The sequence below is a fragment of the Cinclus cinclus genome, chromosome 5 (assembly GCF_963662255.1).
Source record: "Cinclus cinclus chromosome 5, bCinCin1.1, whole genome shotgun sequence".
NCBI lineage: Eukaryota > Metazoa > Chordata > Aves > Passeriformes > Cinclidae > Cinclus > Cinclus cinclus.
In genome coordinates, this window is record NC_085050.1 from 25869354 (window position 1) to 25895176 (window position 25823).

A 25823-nucleotide genomic window follows, 5' to 3' on the forward strand; every position below is an offset into this window, starting at 1 on the left:
TGGTTTGTTGGTAGACGATCCAAGTGCCACTTCCTGATGAAGGAGTCAGGAAGATCTTATTCTGTTGTGCTTACATAACAAAGGGCATAAAGGAGAAAACATAGCATCATATATAACCTCTTCTCAGGCACCCTTTTTATTATTATTACTCTCTATCTTGTTATTATTATTATTACTCTGTCTTGTCACAGCTGACAATTATCTAGTCTAGAAGTTGCAATTTATTTCCTTATCTATACAATTACATATCTAGTTGCAGACTAAATTTACTGTAAATGACTGCATTCTGAGATTTACTTTAGTTTGGAAACAATATACATCAATCAATGTCAAGGATTTTTAATAATTTTCATAAGGCATCTTCAACTTCTACTATAAAATACTGGAAAAATCCTTCTGGTTATCTCTATTGCAGCAAGCACGTTAGTAACTACCAAGTACAACTACAAGGTATCATTTGGAACAGACACTGTTAATCTGCAAGACACAAATTAAACTAACTAAAAAGCAAAACCTATAAGGAAAACCTATTCTGAAGCATGCATGGCTTTAACTTGTAGGACAATAGTCTAGAAGGTACCAGTCCAAAACATGATTTACAGCAGTTAATGCAAGAAGGAAATTGGGTCTGAATGAGCTATTAGGGCAAACAAAGTATCTGCATACTCTCCTAGTACTGACTAACACACTGTATAATAAATAACTTGCTACTAATTCCTTCTAACAAGACAGGTAAATATATACTACTGTACTGGGGTAAAAATCCTAACAGAGCTATTTTGATGAAGTGTACGGTGAATAGAAACTGTGCATCCCAGTACATCTCAAGCAGCAATTAATGAAACATGAAGTTGAGACACCAGTTACCTCCAGATCTTAACATTTTTCATTTCTACATATACAAGAAACTTAAGATGCAGGAAACACTCAGCTGACGTTCAATTACGTCATCTTTATCACCTCCTGGCGTCCTGTCATGAAGTTACTGTGCTTACGCTAGCAAAGCCTTCCACAGAGTGTGCGGCAGCTCCGGGCCCAAGACCCTGCACTGAAGCATGTGTGAAGGGGTGATGTGAGGACAGACAGGCTGTCTGAAGCAAGAGCAGCATCCTTGCTTCACTGCTTCAATTCACACAAGGAATCCTAGGAACTCTCATTTCGGGCCATTTAGAAGATCAAAGCGGGCAGTTTTTGAAGGCATAATAATAAGTTGCAGGCACAAAAATAACGTCCCCCTGTAAAATACACTGTCCAAGGGTGACTGATTTGCTTCAAAAGAGCATTTGGAGCTTGACAGAACTAAGACGTCAGCATCTGCTAACTCCGCAGAGATGAGCATCTACTTGTCACCTCTCCTGGACAGCAAAGGGTGCAAAGAACTTTACCAGACTGAAACAACCGCAGCCTAAGAACATAAAATAATACAAACATACACATACAAAATCATACATGAGAGCCAAGAAGCAGATAGCTCTCAGGCTGGCTATGCCAAGTTGCACCAGCACACAGGACCACTCAATCCCTGCTTTTTAAAGGGCAATTTGACACGGCAGTATGGGGAAAAAGAAAAAAAAGAAAAAAGAAAAAAAAAAAAGGATAAGCTATCTATCTACCACGTTGCTGTGGTTCCCGGTGCAGCGGCATACTTACTGCTACTGCCGCTCCAGGATTTCAGCAGAGACTTAATGCTGATCTCGAAGAAGAGGGAGTCCTGCAGGCTGAGCATGGTGCGGGCAGGGCGGAGCGGAGCGCCGGGCGCGCCGCCGCCTCCGCCGGCAGCCGCGGGAGGGCCGCGCCGGCGGCGCTGTGACGCACGGCCCGGGGCGGCTCCGGCCCGACCGACCCCTCCTCGGCCGCCGGGCCCCGCCCCGGGCTGCACCCACGCTCCTCCCGAGGGATGCTCCCAGCCACACGGAGCCCGAGCTAGCCGGCCCTCGGCGGCCGAGCGAAGAGGCTCCTTGGAACCGCGAGCAAAAGGGGCTGTAAAAGGCTGTTTGTGCTCTCCCGAGTTTTAAATAAACTTCCAACCGCCCTGTTAAAATCACGATGAATTAAATAAACTGCCCAGCGTTGCTCTGCACGGTGCTAAAAGCCAAGCAAGACGTCTGCGCTAAAAGATGAGCAAAATCAAAGGAGGGGTGGCGGTACGGAGGACGGAAAATCACAAACGCGAGAAACAGAATCACGGAGGAGGGCAGGAAGGCCGTAAGAATTCCCACGGTGGATGCTTGCAAGAGAACTACAGCCAGGGGCAGCTGTGAATGCCTGGATGTCCCAAGGCCAGGGTGGATGAATGTCTGAGCAACCTGGTGTAGTAAAGGTGTCCCTGAGAGTGTAGGAGGTTGGAACTAAAATAGCTGTAAGGCCCATTTCCAACCCAAATCTTTTTATGATTCTACTAGCTCTTTGGAGTTTGGTTCAGGGTGGTTTTCTTCCTTAATGTCTTTAAAGGACTAGAGCTGGGGTTTGTTTGGTTTGAGGTCTTTTTCTCAGTGTCTTCTAAAGGACTTAACACAATTTTGGTATTTCTAATAGTTTACTCTGTCAAGTATGTTCGGTATCATCTCAAATGCCACAATGAAAAGTCACTTAAAATTTACAGTTCTGAGTTCCTCGGGCTGCAATCCAACACTGCCTTACGTAGCACTAAGGTTTTAACGCCATTCCTTCGGGATAAAGCAAGATACTTCATCAATAGCCTCTACCCACTTCAGCACAGGTAAAAAAGTTTCAGATAAAATTCCTTCACCTTGTCCACACTACCAGGTACAACCAAAGTTGGTGGCTCTCCATCAGCTTGAGTTGTCATGTTTACATAGATCAAAAACACACCTGAAAGTGTCTCAAAAGTTTTATTGGACAATTCAAAAATTTCAGAAGGATTTCTACATACTGTCAGGAAGAAACTACTATGAAGAACAAACTAAATGGAGAAAGCAATGCTTGTTTCCATAGCTGCCACCAAATTACACGTGTAACACTACTCCTGGGTCAAGTAACATAAATTGGAAGAACTGGATGCTGGGATTATTGTAGCAGTGGCTGCCAACAGCAGTTTAATTATGTCTACCTAAATTATAACTTGACCCACACCACACAGATGAACCAAAAAATCACGTGGCTCCAAGGTAGACTGATTAACTAAATCTGCATTAAGGTGATATTTAAAAAATTCACAGTCTCACAACTGCTGCCCATACTGTACTAGGAATAAACAAGCCATGAGGAGGAAATAATACTTGTGTCCTCAGACAAATTAAAACTACCTGAAGTTGTAGGAAAGATTTAAGAACAGTGCATATCAAATACTTTCAAGGTTTGGGTTTTATTTGTCATTTTGGTTTTGTTTGTTTGGGGCTTTTTTAACCTATGTCTCCCACCCCAAAAAGACAAAACAATTATCACTAACAGAGAGGTAAAGCAAACCAGCTGATGTAAAACGAAGTGGTTCTAAGTGACAGGTCTATCACAGCAGCAGAAGGACACTGGAGAAAGAATGGGACAAGCCTATCACCGCATTAGGCTGGTTCAAGCTCCAGCTGCTGTCATTTAGGAGATGAACAGTTTTACTAAGAGACACCAGTAATATCATTCAGTTTTCACAGATTAAAAATAATCCCAATTCCCCCATGCAAAAAATATTTTTCTACAATAAAATACTAAATTGCCACCTACATCGAAATAGTACTTTTCCCAAACAGGGTACAGCAGAACATGCATCCACAGAGTAACTCTTTGGGACTTTGCATCAAACCTTCTCTCATAAGACTGTTTCAGGTAGTACTGCCCAGGCAGTAGGTAGTACTACCTCATATTCCCTTTCATCACTCCTTTTATGAATGCATTCTAAGTTATACTTCAAGTGTTCCTTTTGCCTCCTACCTAAATAAGACATAACAGAGGTTGTATTTTGTTATGAGTAGTATATAAAGGTCAGATTTTGGAACCGGCTGATGAATTTCACCACTAATTTGAAAGACTGTATTAAATATGGTTGGTCTCTCACTGCCTTTAACACTGGGCTACAGAGACTTCTTCAAAGGAATCGTTGTTAACTGTGCATTCCAAAATCATGAGCCAACTCTCTCGGCACCTCAAAAATAATGACTTTTTAAAATACACTTAGGGTTCTTTATAGTTACCTATTTCCCCCCCCCCCCACCTTTTATTCTTTAATTTATTAGTGCCAAAAACTTATTAAAAAATCATACCAGAAACTCCAGGAGATACACTAAAACAACCCTACAAAAATACACATCTCCGTGTTCCACCTTCTGGAGTCCTGTTAAGATGACGTTCAATAAAGCGAGAAGTTGTCAGCATTTCTGTAAAGTAGCATTTCAAAATTAAATTATTACTATTATTATAGGAAATCTTTTTCAAAATCTGCATTTATTTATGACATTGAGGTGTTTGGTCAAGCGAGTTACATGGCCCTTCACCACGGCATCCGAGATTTCGCAGCACTGTTATTTATTCATAGTATCAACTGATGATCACCATCAATTGGGTTTCCTCAAGCATGCTAGCAATTTCAATTTTAAATTATTACTAGAAAAAGTATTAGCCCGTTAACAATTGCTAAGACATGAGAACTGTATATACCAAGAGGTATACCAAGGTTCTCCTTCTAAGGATTTCAGTAGATGTATTGAAGATGGCACATACATAATTTTAGGAACAAAAAAGTTATAAATACATTCTTTTACTACTACATGAATATGTATGCTCTCATATGCACAGACATAGCAACTTTGATTAAATGGACATCATTAATTTATTAGATTTTTAAATGGCTTACACCAAGTATTTTCACAGCCTTCCCCAAGAAAGGCAAAAACAAATTACCAGTACAAGTCCATTTAACAAGTGGAATCATGTGTCTGTATCTTAGGCCTATCATATAAATATCAGTGTCATAAGTTATCTTATTGTACAACTGTGTACAAGCCTTCCAACAATAATTCTTCCTCACAACTCAATTTAACTGCTTTATAACCAAAGGCATGTAAATAGCAATGACTGTCATATCAGACATTTTGGGTTTTGGTTTTCCTTTGAAATAAGTTAATGAAACAACCTGCCAAATAGTAGAATAAACAGAATATTTCAGTATAAAACACTAAGTTTAAAATGCAACCATTTGTTTTTAATCAAAAGAAGAAGAGTAAAAGCAGGAAAGAAAAACTATGGATGAAAGGCCTCTGAATCTCGGACAAACACAGACAAGGCTAATTCTTTGAGAAGAGTCCAGCAAAACTTATCATGCAGAGTTATATCAACTTGTATTTCTAGAACTGTGAAAAATGTCATTTACAACATGGATTTTTTTCCAGTTCCTCATTCTCAGAGAGGAAAATGAAAGAGTCTTATGGAAAGTACACTGTGTCTAGAACTGAGAACAACAAAATATGACCACTAAATATAAAAAGCGGTAATATCTACCACTTAGAGAATTTCTAAGAGAAGTCTTCCATAAGATTAATATTTTACTATTTTAGATACAATGAAAAATAAATTACTTGCATTTAAATATAAGCAAATAGCTTTGATCTGGAGCTGGTTCACGTAAAAAAAAAAAATCCAAAAAGAAAATACAAAATGGAGGATCTGTCCATACTTTTATTAATAGGCTGAACATTACACAATTCCAATAAATACACAGTTTATATACTGATCATAGTATTTATATACCTTTTGACTCTGGATCAATTTCACTTCTAAAGAGAGCAGTCTACTATAAAGTCAATTTCTGATACTTTCTCAAGAGTGAAGGTGAGGTATGCATGAATAAGCACACAGGTATCAGTAAGCTCTTAAAAGAGCATGACAAGAAGTGGACTGTAGGTGCAGTAAAGTGGACGCGCTCAATCTGCAGACGCAAGCTGTTTGTATTCTACAAAAATGATTAATCCAAGTGCCCAGTCCACACCATGCTTTATGCTCAGATATGGAAAACTCTTAGTAAAGAGGACGGCCAGAATAAAATTGCTCAAGCTGCTTCAGTGACCTAAGTCAGCAGTCTCCAGGCTGCTAATGGATCGATACATTACAAGATTCACGCACTGTAAGCCCAGCTGCTCCAGGAAGCATTAGACTGTTCATTTGTGGTACCATTCATCTATAGCAGGCTTGACCTGTACAAGTGAAGTCCGTTCAGCACTTCCACACATACCTTTTACATGGAATTTGCAATACACATACAGCAAGCTCAGCCACAGGGGAGGTAAGATTTGCCTTGAGTGTTGTAATAGCTAGAGGAACCAAGCCATGTAAGAAATCAGAAACTTCAGCACTGTAGATAGTACAGATAACAGAACTTTTCTTTATTTGTAGAATCAGGTATTTAATAAAAATATTTCTAAAAGGATCATTACCCATAGTAGGATCAAGACATTTACCAGAACTGTGTGTGCAAAGGCTATTTGCATAGCTTTGCTTTAATTCAAGTAACACCATGCCATTTTCTTGGAGTTGCCCAGACACATTGCTGGTAACTATTCTGAACAATGTACATGAAGTACCATATGCATAATACTGCTGCTACTGCAGTAACTGCCAGAGATCTGTCCTGTGGCAAACACCGATATGCAAGACAAAAAAAATTTAGTACGATTCGCACAAGGTTGTTTTTGCTTCACCTAGACAGGCTGAAAAGATAATTGTTTCATGACTGAAGATATTTCTGTATTCATTATCTTAAAAGAGCAATATTTAACTTCAAAAAGTTTGCTTTTAAATGGCAAAGAAATAACACTTTATAAGTCATTAATTTGTGTTTCACAGTGAGCATTACAGATTTTAGCTTCATTTCCTCCCCCTCCCCCCCCCCCCCCAATTTGAAGTGTTATTCCCCAGCTCTACAACAGTTTCATTTCTCTAGGGGCACATTCATAACACACTACCTCCCTCCCACAAACCCCCAGTGCAGCTCTTGCTTTTTTTCAAATAGGATGGCCAAGGTAACAGATTATGATTTTTCTACTTACCCCTCTACAAGATAATTTAGATTATTTTGAACAAAGCATTCCGGTATTAACACTCAATTAAAAACCACAGCTAAAGGCATTCTTTTCAGTTACAAAAAACATGCAACTACTCTTGCTTACAGAAGTTTCTTTACAGTTTTCAGATCTACTACATTCATTTTCAGGATGATACAGACTGACAAAAAATGCATTCACACAAACTACAAATAACATTTCCCATTTAAAGTAAATTATGAACCTTGCAGCTAGTTCTGGAAGGACACTGAAGATGCACAGCCTTCTTGCAGAACATTTGAGTATGATCAAAGAGGATACAGTTAATATTCAACTTTTCATTAAGTAAACAATATCTAGTTTGAATGGCAAGTCTGCTGTAAACGAAAAAAAAAAATAAAGGGAAAGAATCCTCCCCAACCTTCAAGAGTAATTAAATCCTGAAAAAAAAAAATCAGATCATCTTCAAGGTAGTTTAACAACAGCTTTAGGAATTTTGTAAGAATTTATACTAAACACATATCTGGCCCTTCCTGAAAATCTAGCTTTCTAGATCAGCAAACATTGTAAGGCTACAAGGAAACAAATGAGTAATAAAAAGGTGAAACATTTCAAAAACAGCAATAGGCAGTTCTGAGATGATATTTAACCAACCTCCCTCCCAGTCGAAATGAGACAGGTAAAGTGATACACAACCCTAAAGCTGCTACCACATCTCATAAGTCTGACAAATCCAAGTTTCTCAATTGTCACAAGCAGCCCTGTAATTAAAATTTTGGAAAATACAGTGATTCACTCCTTTCTCAGATGCTAAATTTCAATCTTCAATGACTGCAAATAAAACTTAAAGATATAAAGCCCAATTAGGATGGTTCTATGTCAGAGAACCTGAAATAACTGCCTTAAAGGTCAGGTCTGTCCAATTCTGTATCATGTCAGCTTCCTCACTGTACTTCAGCACAAACATACCAATGCACTGGGTTTGGGAAAACAGCCCTAGGTTTTCACCAACCTTTTAAATGGAACCTGGAAGCAGTTACAGAGCTACACAGAAAATCCCTTCTTAGTTCCTGGGCATTTAAATGGATAGAGTAAGGAAAAAGGCTTAACTCTGTTACCCTACAAGGCCTCAAGACAACTGCTACAAATCAGTTATGTTTCTATTTTTGTTGTTCCTCCCAAGCTGCTGGATGTCTGTGCCACTTTTACGGGAACCATCGTATTTAAATTATGCAAGGATCAGTTATTCTATCCCTATACAGATCACCAGGGGGAGGTGGGGGGGGTTTAATCCCCACTGAAGAGTTTACGATTCATCTGGGAAAACTTTAAAGAAGAAAAAGTTACAGAAAAAGTTACCTATAGGGATAAACTCAGCAATCTGTTAAACCTCATGAGCCCAATAGTACTGAGGCAAAAAACATTCTCAGATGCAGACTGCCACTAAACTGACAGAGCAGCTGATGATCTTGTGTATGTGCTCACCCTGTGCCTGGAGGTGAATTCCTGCCTTCCTCCCTCTGCCATAAGCAAAGCTGAGTGTTTGCTCCTGAGGCACTGTCACTACAGTCCATTCCTGTTCATACATTAAAGCACTGCAGAGCCCTGCATAAGCAGACATGTGTCTCATTCAGCCACTTCTGCCACAGGGCACTTAACAGTAAGGCAGAGGGAGGGGGGACAGCACAGTGCCAAGAGGGAACTACTGCAGGCATCTCTGCAAAACTCCTCACAATCATAAACCTACCAACTTAGTCCACCATGGCTTAAATCCCTATGTAGGCAGCAGCTCTGCACACACAAGTATAAGGACTTGGACAGCTGTACTTAAGAGTCAGGAAAAGGAAAGCAAGAAGGGACAAGGTATGGACAGCCAATTTTCTCTTGAGGTTTCAACTCCTGAAATTGCCTTTCCTGATGTTTCAGTTACACAGGGCAGGAGCATATGGAGCTCTAACACCCAGTATCAGAAAAAAAATAGAGTAATTACATTAACATGGCATCTTTGCAGTTGAACTAAAATGGCATATTTCTTCACTCCAAAGCCAGCAAACATTTACTGCCTTTTTTTAGTGCTTTAGTTACCCAGATTTAAACAATTAAGTGTTCTTAATGCTGAATTTTGCAAGCTTTCTCATCTCTGTGAAACAACATTCTTGTAGGAACCTAAAGAGGAAGTAAAAAACAGAGATGCTTTAAAGATTTAAAAAGGTAATTAAAAGGTAAAATATACATTGTTTTGCAAATCAGAAATAAAAGAATGTGTATGAGTGTCATTTCTGTACCTTTATCTTGCGCAAGCATGCAACCTGTATCTTGAGCAACACTAAAGAAAAGCAAGAAAAGAAACAGAAAAATCAGAAAGGGAGAGAACCAGAAGTAGTAACAAACCCAAGGGCAGCTAAATGCAACAGTTAGATACTAAACACCCAACACACACTTAGAACTTCACAAGGCCGTGTTTCTCCAGAAGTTGTGCAAATAGTCCACAACACCAAGTTCCTTAAAGTGCCTTAGCTACAAAATAGTCTCTGCCAGCAGCTGCACATGGAGCAGCAGCTGAGAAGTCCAGCACTCCACCTGAACCATGGCAGGCAGCTCTGCATCTGACACAGCACAACAAACAAAAACGATGGTGTCACTTCACTGCAAGCCCTACCAGTTATAGAAAAATGAAGAACTGAAATCAGGTGGTAAAAACATGGTCACATAAAATGCACAATGTGCTTTAGCTTTTTCCATTCATTCAACTTGCTCTACCTACTTGTCAGTTGTATTACCTATTGATAGAGCATTTGCATACCGTTCATTTCTCCCAGTAACTGATAGGAACATGTTAATTATCCAAACATACAATGTACCTATAAATGTCTGTGGTATAACTTTCTCAATACCTGGGCAAATTAACCTATTCTGCTCTACATGGCTCCTTCCATGAAACAGGAATTTATGGAAACAATCAACAAAGAAAAAACAATTTTAAACTAACTCTAATAAACTGAAAACAACATTCTCGATAAATACAGTATTTATATGCAAGTCTTGAGTTTCCTTAATATGTATTACTGGTTTTCCTGTATTAAATTAGAAAATACTTTGAAATTAAAAACATCCTTCCTTTAGCAAGTCATCCTCTTATTGAAGTAACTGAGACAAAGCTCACACCAGTGCATTTTTAAGAGATGCCAAGTGGCACCAGACAATTTTTGAATCAGTCTCTAATATGACCATGCAACAGCATCCTGATGTTAGAGCATTTTAAGTTTTTATTGCCATACTGGTGTTGTCAATGAGTATTTAAAGTATCCCAAGCAACCAGGGTCTTCAACATGTTTGTCACTACAGACCCTCAATGGACTAATTAGCTAAAGAACTATTGCTATTTATGTAATATCTCCCTATAAAGGCATACTGCACAGCTCATGAAGTGAGGATACACCAAGTCCTGAACATCCAGAGCATGTCATAAAAAACTGCTGCAGACAGAAACTCAGTCTCCTCAGAAGGTTCCACTAATGAAGTGACGTGGCTTTCTGAAAGTTTTACCCATCTCTTCAAAACAGTAGTGCATTTGGATGTCTCATAACAAAATCCTTCTTTTATAAATAAATACAAACATCAAAAATTTAGAAGCATGAGTCAAGAACCTTCCTGGCTGGGAGGGTGGATCTTAGCTTGAAAGGACCTTTTAGAATTTGGCTGGAGAACAAGAGCACGAGTGTCAAGTAAAACAACCAATGCCACTAACACTGCTTCCCAAATCCCAGCTACTCTTCTTTAATACCTGAGAGAACATATTCTTACTTTAAGAGCAACTAAAGGCTATTCAATTCTAAGTTAGAGACACAAAGAATGACATTTACTGGAAATAGAAAGGTTTTCCAAATTAGCCTTTGATTAAGAGGAAGTAGCTGAAATTCTTTTTCCCTCAGTTTGGATCCACATGATACAGGAACACATATAAAGTTAGAACTCACAGGGTAAGAATCATCCTGTTATTGAAGAGCTTAGAACAAAAGCAACTAGAAATATAAAAGTTTACAAACCAAGACATAAAATGATTAACAAACGCAGCCAACAGGAACTACCAATAGTCATCAAAAAAATCAATTGCTAAAAAATGTCCTATCTTACTCTTCTACTTACAATTCACATTTTCATTAGAAGCAGAAAAAACATGCCTAAAGGAGATTAAGACTAGTCTGATCACCTACAAACTAAAACTTTTCCATTTGAAATACAGACTTCTTTTTCAAGTGATAACTGAAAAACTGTTTAACAATGTTCAATTCTAATCTTTCTGTAATTTTAATCTGAATTGCTGGTATCATGAGCATGGCATCTTCATATACAGTTGCTGAATTAATCCTGCTGGAAAATACTATATTGACCTTTCAAATATGTTCTTGAGCATTAGAAGGATATTAGTTGGGATTTTTTTAGCCCATAGATCAATTTTAATGTTTTAAAGGATAACAGGTTTTTACTTCAAAGAAAACAGCTCCTTAAAAATAAGCTGATGCTTTTATTTTGCAATCCAGCCTTTTATATACTCTACCTTGGGATCACTAACAGACATTACTGATAGCAGATTAAGTTTTAAAATCTGTTCTATGTGCAAGATATTTAAAATATAAATCAAAAAAGGAACAACATGCCAAACTCTTCCCTCCCTCTCAAAATGTCACTTTCAAGGCCTGTGGACACCTTAGACCAAAGAATTTAAGAGAATACTTTTGTTCTTCTATTACCAGTAGTATATTACCATATATCAGTTCTATAGTAGCAGATATTATTTTTGCAACAAGTTTCTCAACATCTTATTGGCTTCAGCATTTCACAACTCTCCTCAGTCAGCTTTTGTAGAATCTTCTGAAAACTTCCTTGATCTTCTGTCTGTGCTAAGTTTTCTCACATCCCCTACATGTATCATGTCTCTCTCTCTCTCTCCAAGTTAAAAGCTTTATTTTTTCCCTCTTGCAATTACCTTAAAAATTGGAATGGTCAGAGATTGGAATGGAGTGGAATGGTCAAGAGATGTTTACTTAATTTACAATCCTCCCATTAAATTTTATCTGCATTAATTCAAAAAGTTAGCCTAAAGATATAATTTCAAATAATATTTGCAGCTAAGTTTTGTTCTATTTCACCTTTTTTTTTCTCTTAATAAACTGGAGATTTTATTACTTCTTACTTTTCATCTTACAATCTGCAGGACAGAAAGTCAAAAGAACAGAAAAGCAAAGTCCTAACAGCAGGTTTACTGACATTCACTTCCTAAATTTGTTGTTGGTTATTTCTCAGTGTTCCAATTTGCTGCCTGTCCACTGGTATTGAAAGGGAAAGGGGCATTGCCTCTGGTTTAGCAAGTTGAATAGTCTTACCAAAGGTAAGACATGCAATAGGAATACCAAAAACTAATATAAAAGACAACTACATGGGTGGAAGGGTACAATCTCCTGTTCACAACACTGAGACATTACATTGAATCCGTTGTCACATGAAAGCTCATACTAACATTATGTCTGGAAACACCTTTTAAGTGTTTGAAGTCCAGAAGATGCATAAAAATAGAACCTGCAAATCTGATACAAAGATAATCTATGAAGTGACCAACAGCAATAAAAAATTGATAAGCTCTCTTCACCATGTCTCAGAAGAAAACAAGTGAATTACCTCCTCACTGTATACATACACTCCATACATTTATATAAATATACCCCACATTAATAGGTGTTAAGTAAGAAATACCTCTTCTAGATGCACCATTGATTTGTACTGATACATACCTTGTATGAAGCACTCAGTTACAATTACTTCACCACTTGACTAAAATACATCCATTGTAAATTTCTGCACATTCTTCAGATGAAACACTGAGAAAAACTAGAGCAGAAGTATATATAGTCAAGTATGCAATTTTAAAAAATAAGATCCTCAAAAAATAAAGTAACAATTGAGACATCTCTGACAATCAAACATAACTACAGTTGATTTTCTGTAATAAAAGTGAAATAAACAAGTCAGAGGCGTACCCTCTTTGCACTTGGGCTTACTTTTAAAAAGATTTGCTGGACCTTATTTCAGCTCTTTATTGACTCCATCTTAAGATAATGCCTTACTCAAGAAACATTTACCCAATGGTCATTTTATCTGCTTATAAGCAGTAATAATAAAACGTATCATCCCTGCACTTAAAACTCTGGAGAGATGCTTGTTTTTCCATTTATCTAAAATATTAAAGAGTTCATTTTCCACAAATCAATTAAAACAGAGGATATCCAAAAGCTGACTGATACTTTTGGTGAGTAAGACATCTAATGCTGTCCCCACTACTGACCCAAAAGGCCCTTTCAGCAAGTTGATTCCTATTGCAGATTCATTTCAAAAAAAGTGCCCCACATACATTAGAGCATTTTCCATTGGCTTTGTGGAATTAATCAGCTCAGGGAAAAGCCACACCAGAGCCCAAGAGAAGATGGGGAAGCTGCACAGCTGTGAGGGAGATTGCCCTTTTCATTGACAGCAAACTGCTAGATCAGCCTGATCCGCTTGTAAAACTGCACTCAAAAATCAGACCAAAATCTCCTTTCCCTACCTTCTTTTGCAAAGAGCTTCAAGCACAGATTCCAAAGGCCCTCAGGAGAGGTTCACTTGTTACTTCTTATGGAAAATATACACAGAACAATTTCCTGGGGCATTACTCAAGCAAAACAAAGCTATCTGCAGTGATAAGAAAACAAGGAGAGAGGTTAGAGATTTTTATGTAAATAGTATTCCGGATCCCAAACTGTATTACGGAGCAGTCTTTAAACGCAAGGGAGTAGAGACTGTGGGGGGGAAGCCACGGTACTTAGCTGCACACCAACTCCTCCAGTCTTTTCTAATCAAAACTCTGCACTTGGGTACAGAAACTGACTTTTATTTCATGTATAAACACCAAGTCCCAGGTCATCGTTTGCTGTACAGGACTGATTAGAGATGCAACTAGGAGCTGAATATGCCCGGCAGAGCTGTTGGTATTATAGGGACACAAGGCTCACAGGTACTCCAGGTGTATCCAGCCCCTGCTCCTAACCCCCTGAGGCAGTTACAGCTCTGTTACTTTACCACCAAAGAACACACTCCTGTTGGCATATTTTTACTGTCCTGGCAGAAGCACTTAAACAGAAGCAGATTTCCACACAGAGAAGTAACATGGCGGGGGGAGGGGTGAAGAATACTGATAAAATTAACATCTCTTCTACAGTTCTTGCATATTCGACTTACACAGCTGGCCATTAAGACAGTTCCATAGTGTTAGCTACCCTGCCTTGCAACACATCAAAAGCACAGAGCTGCAGCAGGAGGGCACATTTCACACACCACAGGTACAGCTGCCATTTGCAGTTCACACAGGGCAGTCGTGGCCTTCCTCTAACACCACCATCTGAATTTTCCATGCTCAACTTTGCATGTTTCATTTGGATTGTAGATTTTTTTGAAACAAATCTCTAAAACTGAGAGCATGTCCACTCTTAAATGCTACAAGCAAATTTTAAAAAACTACCTGTTCTTTTACTAACCTCTATTAAGTGTCACGATGCATACAAGTACTTCAAGTCAGTTGTGGTTTGCTTCTACAATTGTACTAATCTTATACATCTAAAAAGAGAGTTCTGAAAAGACTTCGAAAATACACTTGAAACCATTCTGATGGAAACTACATATTTTAAAAGATATACCACAGAGCATATATTTCTAATGTCCTATTTTCAGCTCTAAAACAAAATATATACTAAGTATTTTGAAAGCTGATACGGTAAATATTTGAATAACAAACAAAAAATTTTAATCACCAGAATTTCTCACAAAATTTTTACATCAGCTAGATGCAAACCCAACTAGGTTGTACTATATAAAAAAAAAAAATCAAGATTTCAATGCCAGGAATAGGTTTTTTTGCTTGGTCTGTCTGTTGGGAAACTTCTAAAATATGGTTACACTTAAAAATAATTGTCAGGCTCAGTATTTCACCTGAATTCTCACAAAAACAAAAAAACTTCTTAAATAGCAGCAATCAGGAACAGAAAGTAAAAATAAAAAAAAAATAATAAACACCACTCAGTCTCAAATTCAAACCTATTAATAGGACAAACCACCTTAGTTTTAAAAAAACTATTGAGTTCCTCAACAGCTTCATTATATCAAATTCTGTGCTGCATTAACACCACATCTGCCAACAATAAGCAAGTAAATGTTTACAATGTTTTTTCAAATAATTCTATTGTTTTATTACCTGTTTGGTCAGCACCTGCCTTCTGCAGCATACCCAACTGGTAAACACAGTACTTCTTCTGCCCTATTCCAGCAGAGCTGTTCATTCCATTACCAAGATACAAAAATAGAAATAAGCAGATAATTTAAAGAGGATTCAGCTACTATCTGCTATTGTAAAAGCATGATCCCAGAACAGACTCTAAGTCTTCATTTCGTAAATGATGACATCACACTATTAAGCAATATTAGTCAGGCACTGCTGGTTTCCACAAAATCACTCCTAATAATCACCATTTGGCACATACTTAATGACCAAGAGAGGAAAATTCATCTTTAACAGTCAGACTACTTTATTCTGTGTTTATTATCCTCATTTGCTAAAGCTATCAACAAAACACCCAAAAAAGATGAATGTAGCTGTTTTGTCTACAAACTTCAATCAGTCTATAGCATTTTCTTTTAACCTGACACAAAACCAATTCTATTTCCTCTGGAGTTATAACATGGAAAAAATTATTTAAATTGAGAGGTATAAAGAAATGCAAATACAGCATAAAAGCAAGACAGGTGAAATATACCTATGGAGATATTAAATTCACAGTGATATCCAACTATAAACTCCAGAGCTGTTGTACAGCATTACGAGTTAAATGAGGCTAAAAACCTTCACCATCAGACACCATGGCTTGTGATCAGTTTTCAGGTATATAAGCAGCCATAACACACTTTATTCTTTAACAGCATTAGAACATTAACTTCTTGTAATTTGCTGTGCACAGGAACAATTTGTTTCACAGAACAGAACTGTCCCTGCTTTCCTCAGCTGCCTATCTTACTCAACCTGATGCACTGAAAAAGGCTAAGACAAGTCTTTCCAAGGAAATCCTCTTCTCCCACCATCACCACAAGTTTAATTCCCTAAGGCTATAAGTTCACCACCCAGTAAAATGGATGAATGTTGCCACCTCCCACCACTGCAGGTAGACAGGGAAAAAAATTGCAGGTAAGGACAAAGTTTTTAAAGCCATACTAATTCTTGAAAATATCCAACCACACAATGAGGGGCAAAAACTGCATCTGACAGCCAGCAGAATCCAAGACTATAAAGGCTCAAGACTGCACTACTCTAGTTGAAGGCAAAAACAAAACAAAAAAAAAAAAGTAAAACTGAATTTTCCATTACTGCCCAGCTGTACTATCTGAAAAAAGAACATGAACTAATTTTACTTTTTATTAGCACAATACACTGTAATATTTAGTCACTAACATATAGTAAAAAAAAAAAAAACTTAAAAAAGAAATCATTTAAGCAACCTTACCCATGTTCTTGAGGTCAAAAATTCCCTATACAATATCCATATCCTTACTTGACTTATTTACATATTATGTTTACTAAAAATGTGCAATCTTCAAACACTAAAAAAGGGAAACAGACTGTTTTGAGACAAAAAAAACACTTAAAAGGAAAGCCTTTGAAAACTTAGGGGATCAGAAAAAGAGGGAAAGAAAAAATGACACAAAACTCACACCTAGCACTGCAGTCACAGACCTCTGCGTAGCACACTTCTGTCTGGACAACTTAGAGCCTTATTTTATGTATATTACAGTTTAAAAACAAAAACATATTCTTATCCCAGAAAGAGGGGGTAAAAAAGTCACACAGGCATGCAAAGACAAGAAGAAATCCTGAAATTAGACATCCTGAAAAACTTCTTCCACACAGGTCACTAACAGATGACAATGCATCAGTGACAAAACAGTTCTAAATCTCAAGACACCACAATCATAAGAACTCCAATTACAAGGCCTTTTACAAATTTATCACTTTAACAAAATGATCATGATCTGAAGAAAGATTTTAGCAATCAGTTTTCACAGGCTGATGACATGGATACATACAGTAAGCAGGGTGTAAAACATGTGTCTCCTCGTCTTCATCTATTGTCTGTCCTAATGAAAACAGTCTGACCCGTCTCATTTTCAGCAGTCTTGGAGAGCTTTCACGGGCTGTACTCCCAAAGTCCGGAACATCTCCAGAAGCAGTGCTGGGAACAATTTTTTTCAGGAATTCCATTTTTACATGCTCTCTGTGTTCTCAGCAGTTATGCTCCACAGAGCGTGGCTCCCACATCAACTTCCTTGAGCACAGAGGTGGACTTCTCCTGGTGATGTCACGTTAAACCTGGGTGGTGCCAACAGCAGCGTCAGCTGCCAGCCAGCTGCTCCAAGGCAGATTCTGAGGACATTTAACTGTGCGGACTGATAAGAAAACCAAACACCGCCAAGCCTATATATTAACCAATGCATGCTAAACGCTGCACGCCAAGGAGACACTACTTAGCACTGCAAAAATTTTAAGCGCTAAGAAAATTCGCACCACATTTGCAAACTCCTATCTGACAAAGTTCAATAGCTCTAAATTTTCATGAAGTGCCGAGAATGTTCATCTGTACTTGAAAGATAACACAATTCAGAAAGCCTAGGCACTTTGTTTTTAAAGCTGCTGTTTTAGCCACTAACTACAAAAATACTAACTTTTATTATGCATTATGTTGTTTCGCAGGGGCTCTGGTGCTATTTTTACCACTTAAAATATTTGCACCACCCTCCAGAAAACTACGTAAGTACAGAAATAACCTGTCTCTTGTCCAAACAGCCACTTCATCCCTAGGGCTATTTCTCCATACATGCCTGGTTTAGCTGAGTTTTTTGTTTTCATTTCAGGAAGTTTAAATGTTGTTTTATATTTAGCTTAAAGAGGCCAGAAAGATGACTTGCATTTAGAGCAGAAAGCTCAAGGGCAAAACAAATAAATTATCGTGGAAGAAAAATGTTCCTTAATGCTTTCTACAATTGGGAATATGTATCATTGTTTGGTTTAAAATATTCTTTTATTTACTACACTTAGAGTGGAGATAGACAGACACAACACTAGGCAATATTCCTACCTCATTTACCACCAAAGACTGTACACACTGCTCAGAGGAAACACTAAATACTCCCTCCAAACATCTCAGTGGCAGTCTGCAAGATTCTGCTATTTTTATGAAGCCAGCACAGTGTCTAAGACATTGCTGAATGCATGCACCACAATTACCCAAACTATACATGAAGCATAGTACACTTCTACACATTCCTCAAAAAAAGGTACTTAATCTGTTAACTGTTAATCTGGTACTGTTTAACACTTTAAAAGTAAAAAAAGTCTATGAAAGACATGCAGCACAACATGTTTTAGGTCTCAGAGTTCCAGCTAAATGCTCACAAGGGGCTGCTCAACTGGATTAAGTTGTCAGTCTTACTCAACTGCCATGTCTGTGGTTCAGAATGCCACAACTTGAAAAAGTTGGAACAAGTTCATTAAAGCTGTCACCTAAGACATTTTTCAACTTCTACATAGACTGAAAATGTCTTTTCTATTCAATCCTGCATTAAAATCCCCAGATACCCAGGTTTGTCCAAATTCCCCTTGTAATGAATACAAACATCTACACAATTTTTCCTTATAAATAAACAAAAAATTCTGAAGTTATCATGAGACATATTGCAAGAACACCACTTCCTGCAGGGAGATCAAGCAGAAAATTCTCTCTTATAATTATTTCATTCACAGTATTTTTTTTCCACAATACAAAAAAAATATACAGAAGTGGGTTTATGCATTTTCAGAACAATAATAAAGATATCACAAAGACAATTTGTGATTACAACAGATCATTAGTCGCTACAAGCTCAAGCTATCATTTATTTGTAATAGCATTATTTTCTATAGAATTTTTTTTCCCTTGAAATCTTGCCACAAACCTACTTTGCAGTTCCTAGCATTTAGGAAGAGAGAAATTCAGATGTCTCCATGAGACCGAGAATGCTTCCAACCATCCACCTGCCAAACTGCAGTTTGCAGATGGGGCTACCAGATATTTCACTTTGTACCTGTCTCAAACACCCTCTGATAGGCTCAAACTAGGTATCAAAGTGCTCTTAACAACGCTATGGAGGATTTACTGTGTGTGGACTCAGGGTGGAGTCGACATGTGAAGTGCAAGTACCTAGTGCACCACTTACATTAAGTGCACAAGGTGTGACATTTTACACAACATTCTGCATATATGAATTAGTCATGAATTTAAAAAACAGTTACTTTTTTAAAATTAGAAAACAGCCTTTCAAGTAATAGCACATGCAAAACACAAGCAATAAAATCCACCCTCCATACACATGATCATATTTCAAGATTAAACCTGATAACCTAATAAAGCTTATACAAAAGAGATGTATCAAAAAGTTTTTGACTGATTTTCCCTTCACGGTGGCTTTCGACTCCTAAGAAAAGAACACCAAGAAGTTTTCTACAGAAGACAGCTGGGGATACATATGCATATATTTATATATGGATGGCTGGAGTAACTCCAGGACTGTCATACTTCCTTACATTTTGTGAAAACAGCATCTTGTAAAAAATGAAGGCAAGATACAACGCTTATGGTTTTGCCTTGGTATATCGTTTCATATACACTCCTCCCTCACATTTGTTCTTATCATCTTCTTAAACAGTACAATGTACAGTTGTGGGCTCTACACAACCTGAGCGAGTTTTGCAGATTATCTGCCAGTGGAAAACATACCAGAAGTCTTACAGTTGTTAAACCTATATTCATCTTTAAACAAAACCAAAACAGTCGACAAAAAGCCTTATTCAATAAATTTTAACAGTTTCTTATTATGGAGCCTCTAAATACAAAAATTTAAAAAATAGAAGACTTGGTCTTAGATAAAACTGTTATATGCATTACAGCAAGTCCTTTGATGTCTTTTCATGTGTATTCCACTTCTTTTACACTCAAAGGATGACTCTGATTTTGCACTGAAGTGCGTGCTGAAGTCACCAAGCTTTCACTGTCACACTTCTTGATGTCTGCATCACTAGCTGTGCGAGATAATATCTACACCTCTCACTAACAGGAATCCACATCAGCAGAACTTTACATCAGAAGGGATTATGAACAGATCATGAAACATGCAGAAGTATAATAGTGAATGATCACAGCACAACAGCTCTTCTCAGAGCAGTGTCTCTTCGGATTAGACCTTTCAGAACAAAAATTGCCAAACTGCTGGGCTGGGGTGCATAGGAAGCCATGTACATGGGAATTTAACTGAAGCAGGTGAATCTGCTGATGGAGGAACACCCCAAGAATGAGAAATACTGAATAAACAAAACACAGTCAATGAAACAAAGATTCATGTGAGAGAGAACTACCTGCAAGTGACTTGAATTTACGTGCATAGAGAATTCCTAGAATTAGCAATAATAACAGTAAAAAACAATTATAAACCAGACAGGACAGTGGGAAGTACAATTCTGGAAGACTGCCTAGGGGCCCCATAGCCTACCACAAACAACACACCATTTGACAGGTCTTTCAGAGCAGGGGTGCATTACAAAGCTGCAGGTTTGCAACACGAAACGTTTCCAGAACTAAAAACGCCCGCCCAGCCACACGTGCTGTGGGAGACGGGGTAAAGATTTCCTTTATATTTAAAAGCTTCTTCATATTTCTTTATATTTAACACGTAAAACAGCAAGAGAGATCTTGGGGCTGCTGGAGGGCGGGGATCAGCGCGGTGCCGCCGGCCTCACCGGGATCCCGCAGGGCGCGGCGCGGGAAGGAAGAGCCCGGCTCTCCAGAGGAGCCCCGCGCCCTCCCCGGAGGGCTTTCCCCGCAGCGCCCCCCCGCGGCCACGGGCCGCCCTGCGCCCTCTCCGCCCGGCCCGGCCCGGCCCTCACTGCCAGCGGGCTGGTTTTAACCCGTCGGTGCCCCACGGACCACCCTGGGGACAGGAATGAGAACGGCGCCCGATTGCACGGGCTCCCGCAGAAAGCAACGAGTTCGGGGGAGCTTGCTCAGCACGTGTTCCAAAATACAGCCACGTTAAGGAAATTGCCCGTCCGCCCATCTGGGAGCCGCTCTGCCTGCCAGCCACTCTGGCACCGCCTGAGCTGAGATTAAGGCCCTTTCAGAGCTCCGCACCCCACACTCACAGTCGAGAGGAGGTTTCACTGTAGGCTCTATCACAGGGTTCCCACAGCAGTGTCAGACGTCCAGATCCTTAAGATAATTTAATCGTGGTGCAATAATTGAATCACAAAATAACAGCTGGAGCCGGTGTCCCCGAGGAGCGACCCCGAGCAAAGGAACGCCGTGGTGTTTCTACCCTCACAGTCTAGGCACAGGGAGCTCTGGGGTCTTCCAGCCGAGTCCTTGGCAGCCGTGTCTCTGAGTGTCCGGTCCCCTGGCTGGCTCCTCAGGTCGCCGTGCCCTTCCTCGTGCAAAGGGTCAGCAACTCAGGCTCTCCTGCCTCAGGCTCCTGGCTTCGCAGAACTCAGCCTGGAGCTGCACACCGAGCCACACGGGACGAACACAGCCCTCAGCAGCCACGCTGCTAATCTGGACATCGGTACAACCACGGTGGCAGAGGATGCAGCTGGAGGCATTCCTGTGCCAGCAAAGCGGAAGTTGGTGGTTTAAAGATCTTTTCCAACCTAAACAATTCTATCATCTCCCCTTTAGGTAAACACTGCTATGGGGTGGGGCACATCTATTCGCACACAGATCCTGGCTTTCTCCCAGCTTTTCAGCAATAAGACCATGTTAACTGGACAGAATGACACACACACAAAAAAAAAACCCCAAAAAACAACAACAACAACAAGAAGAAGAAGCAACATTCCCCCAAAAAAACCAAACACCCCACCAATACAAAAACCTACAAAGCAAAACTATCATTCCTGCTGGGACACTGGTACTGGAGGCATCACCAAAGGAGTTTCAACCCCAAAGACCCAGCAGTATAAGAAAGGGCGCAAGTTTTGCATCTGAAAGAGTGAGTGGGTCAAGTGATGCAAAGTGGTCTGTCTCTGTGTTTGCAGCTCTTGGAGAAACATTAATATTCCTTGAGATTAAGGGTGTTAACTATGTGCCCCATACTGAACATAGCATATAAAACATATTGAATACAGCATTAATGGGGACCAAATAAACATGACTACTTTCACCGACTTCCTCATTTCAACCTGACATCACTGTTTCATAATAGAAGTAACTACAACAACACCCAAATACTTCGGAGAAAAACCCAAGTACAGAAAGTTTCTTCTTGATGCTTAGATGAGAAGACAAATTCGTAAGACTATTTGTAATAGTCTCTTACCACAATTAAGCCAATCTACTCTTACCAAAAAAAGTTCAAGATACGAGATACACAACTGAAGGCAGAATAAAGCAGTAGAGTGAGAAATCAAACCATCCAGCCTGCAGGAATAAATAACACCTGCATTAAACTCATGAGAAGTAGTAGGTACTGGACATCCATGTTATACCTGCTAGGCAAATAGTAGGACACTCATCATTTCACACAAAAGCCTGCACAGGTAGGGAAGACAAATCCTGTTTCTTTCTCTGTATATGCTGCTTTTTTTTTTTTTTAATGGCAAGCCTTTTTGCTTTAGAACTACAACTGTCACTTAGCTGTGAACAAAGAACATAGCCTAGAAAAACACATGCATAGGGAGGAAACTGTCATACTGTGGAGTCATCTCATCTTTTGGCAGTTTGCACTAACCACTTGTAAGGATTTAAAATATTTAAAAGAATCAACTTTCCATGTCCATTTCAAACTTCAAAAATATATTTAAGAGGCCATCCTTCATATAATTTACACTTGACTTCAGAGTTAATTCCCAAGGTACTTGACATTAATGGTTGCCTTGGTTCTGTTCAACTAATGTAATTTCACAGGAAAAACCTAAACAGGGACAAATCAATTTTGCAATAAATTCTCTCTACATCAGTGTAAACTTGTAGCTATTATTTTGCATACAAAATACTTTAAGTCATTTAACTTTTCTATAGTTTTGGTGTTGTGGTTTTTTTAACACAAAAATGGAAATAGTTTCAGTTATCACCATGCTTTTCTTAGATACACCTAGCTACTTCTGAGAAATGAAAGACACAAACAACAGTCAGTTTCTGGTATAGTTTCACTTTTCTTTCAATCACTCAGGTTGTATTTATTTGCTTTATATGGGGGCTGGAGATCCTTTTTGGAGCAAGTTGTGGGGCTTTTTCTTTGGAAGGTTGAAAATTTCCAGGAATGACTTGAGGGGGAAGTTTCAGAGTTTGGCTTTGATTACCTAGCATTAGTATGGGGAAAAAAATAGAAATATCTGTCAAAATATATCCATTAGCAGTTGAACATAAAACTGTTGTGTTCACTGACTGAACACAGTATTTATTCTTCTTAACAGAAAAGCCCCCAGATTTTTTAGCATTTATGTATTAAGTTTTAACTGTTCTTATCTTGAGGTCACATGCAAGAATGCAATGCTTTCCTGAACTCATTAGGAGCTCCTGAGAAGATCAAGGTATTGTCTACCCCACAGCTTCTACAATCCTCAGTCGAGATAAGGATCTGGACTTCCTGTTGCTAACCTCTTGCTTTTTCCAAGTACTGATACATCGAACAAGATCTTCCAAGCCTACGAATTTCTCCCACTGGCAGATTTTTCTTCAAATAAGAATCTGCAGCAGTACATAATCTGAACCATACCCATTTCCACACAAGGAGAAACAGCAAGAGAAGACATTGTTACACAATCCTATAACAATCAAAGTGGCCAGATTATGGGTTTTTTCTTATAAAATAATCAAAGTGAATGATAACAATCTTGATGTTGATATCTGTATATAAAGGACATTAAAGTAAGCAACATTTTAAAACCCAAGGTTCATTGCCAGAACAACAATGGCAACACTGCTGTGAAACTGGATCTCTAAAGAATTCAGACCTGAAAACTTTTATCAAAAGCTTTTTAAGTGCTTTACAGAAAAACAAGAGTTGCCAATTGTTAATGCATAGAACAGGAGAACACAGTCAAAGTGATAAGCAGAGACCAAGCACACATCAGGAACCGTGGGTCAACATGTATTTCTTAAACAAATATTTGGGCTATTTAGTTGATTTTTACAACCATTGTCACAGTCTCTGTTAAGAGTTTCTCTAGCACTACATAAAAGTACACATCTGTAGAATTTCCTCATGTTTGAATGGACAAATTTCAAAATCATGTTGAAAGCATGAAAGTCCAATGGCAAGGGAATTTATATTTCACTGTTCAAAATAACTTTCATTCCAATCCCAAAACTGCATACAGCACACTCATCTTGCTTCCCTTACCAAGCCTAACCTAACTACAGTTTATTGCTTAAAATTTTATACAAGGCAGGCATGTTTAAAATCCTCTGACCTGGGGGAACTATCATTATTCTTTTTTTCACGGTGACTTTTCTCCATAGCTTCTATTACTTAAAAAAAAAAAAAAAAACCAAAACCAACATGCTTAATGAGCTCATAGGATAAGCTCTGTTTGCAATGACAACAAAAAAGCTTTCAATGCCTACATTAAATACAGGTTCTGTCTTGATTTACATAGCATTCATCCATCCCATCTATTTTCGTTCTTCTCCTCCAAAATTAACTGGGTTCTTGAAATATTACACAGGAAGTGTAATCTACATGGCAAAATAGAAACTAGCATTCAACCTACCTGGGGGCTGCATTCCCAAGTCCATTAATGTGGATTGACATACTCAAGTCTCTACTAATTTCAGCTTTGTTATACAGACCATACTACTAAAACTCTGAAACACTACATATGGCGTGAAATATATTACACTAATTATATATTAAATCACATCGATTATATTATTATACTAATGATGAGAAGTGGATTTAGAAATCTCCCATAATATACAGTCCTCCTCTATAGAATTTCATCATGTCATCTCTTTCTCCTAACAAAACCACCGTATCAAAAGAAGGATGTACCAACAGAGATCAAGATTTCTGGACTAATATTAAAATGGTCACAGAATAAATAAGAAGTTCATTTTCTGAAGTTAAGTATTTGTAAGCCATTTGTGCAACAGTAGCTAAATCAAGTTGATGAACAAATTATTTCTCACAGAAAGGTGCTGTCTGTGAGACTTCAGAAAGCTACTCTTAGCTAGAGGTAGTTAAAACTATTGTATCTATCTTCCTGAGTATTATTTTAAAAAGTTAGATATTGTCCATTTGCCCACATATATGTTGGGGCAGAACTTCAAACCTTCTCCCTTCTTTTCTATGTCACAGACAAACAATAATCTCTATAGCATGACAAGATTCCTCAATTGAAAATATCTAAGTTTAGATTTTTTAAAAGTAGTATTCCTATTTAAATCATAAATGAAAGACTACCTTCAGTGTGAAGCAACAGCACTCCAATTCTTGTGCAATACAAATGTCTTTGCCTCTTTTTTTACTTAATAACTTGAATGCATTTCCACTTGATAATCTGAACATAATCAGAAAGAATAAATGCTGCTGCCAAAACTATGCAATTACATTTGAATAGAAAACAGCCCCAATCCTACACTAAATGTAGCCGTACTATAGTACTCAAGGCTGAAGCCTTCAACATTTGTGGCTTATAGAAAGATTGGCACCGGTATCAAAGGAAAACAAATTCACTCCTGATCT

At 38.4% G+C, this 25823-nt stretch overlaps 1 protein-coding gene across 7 annotated transcripts in view; it reads right to left on the minus strand.

Annotated features, from left to right (window-relative positions):
* The window catches only part of FRYL (FRY like transcription coactivator), a 133795-nt gene extending 116417 nt beyond the window's left edge, over positions 1–17378 (minus strand). For 5 of the 7 annotated variants that reach the window (XM_062492759.1, XM_062492758.1, XM_062492756.1 and 2 more), the window contains exon 1: positions 17142–17378. In XM_062492759.1, the coding sequence (XP_062348743.1) occupies positions 17142–17316 (175 nt within the window). In that variant the 5' untranslated portion in view covers positions 17317–17378. Of the gene's footprint in view, positions 1–12772; positions 12870–13581; positions 13707–15261; positions 15339–17141 lie in introns of all 7 variants that reach the window. The other 2 variants (XM_062492761.1, XM_062492760.1) reach the window with 2 other exon arrangements.
* Between the last annotated feature and the right edge of the window lie 8445 nt (positions 17379–25823).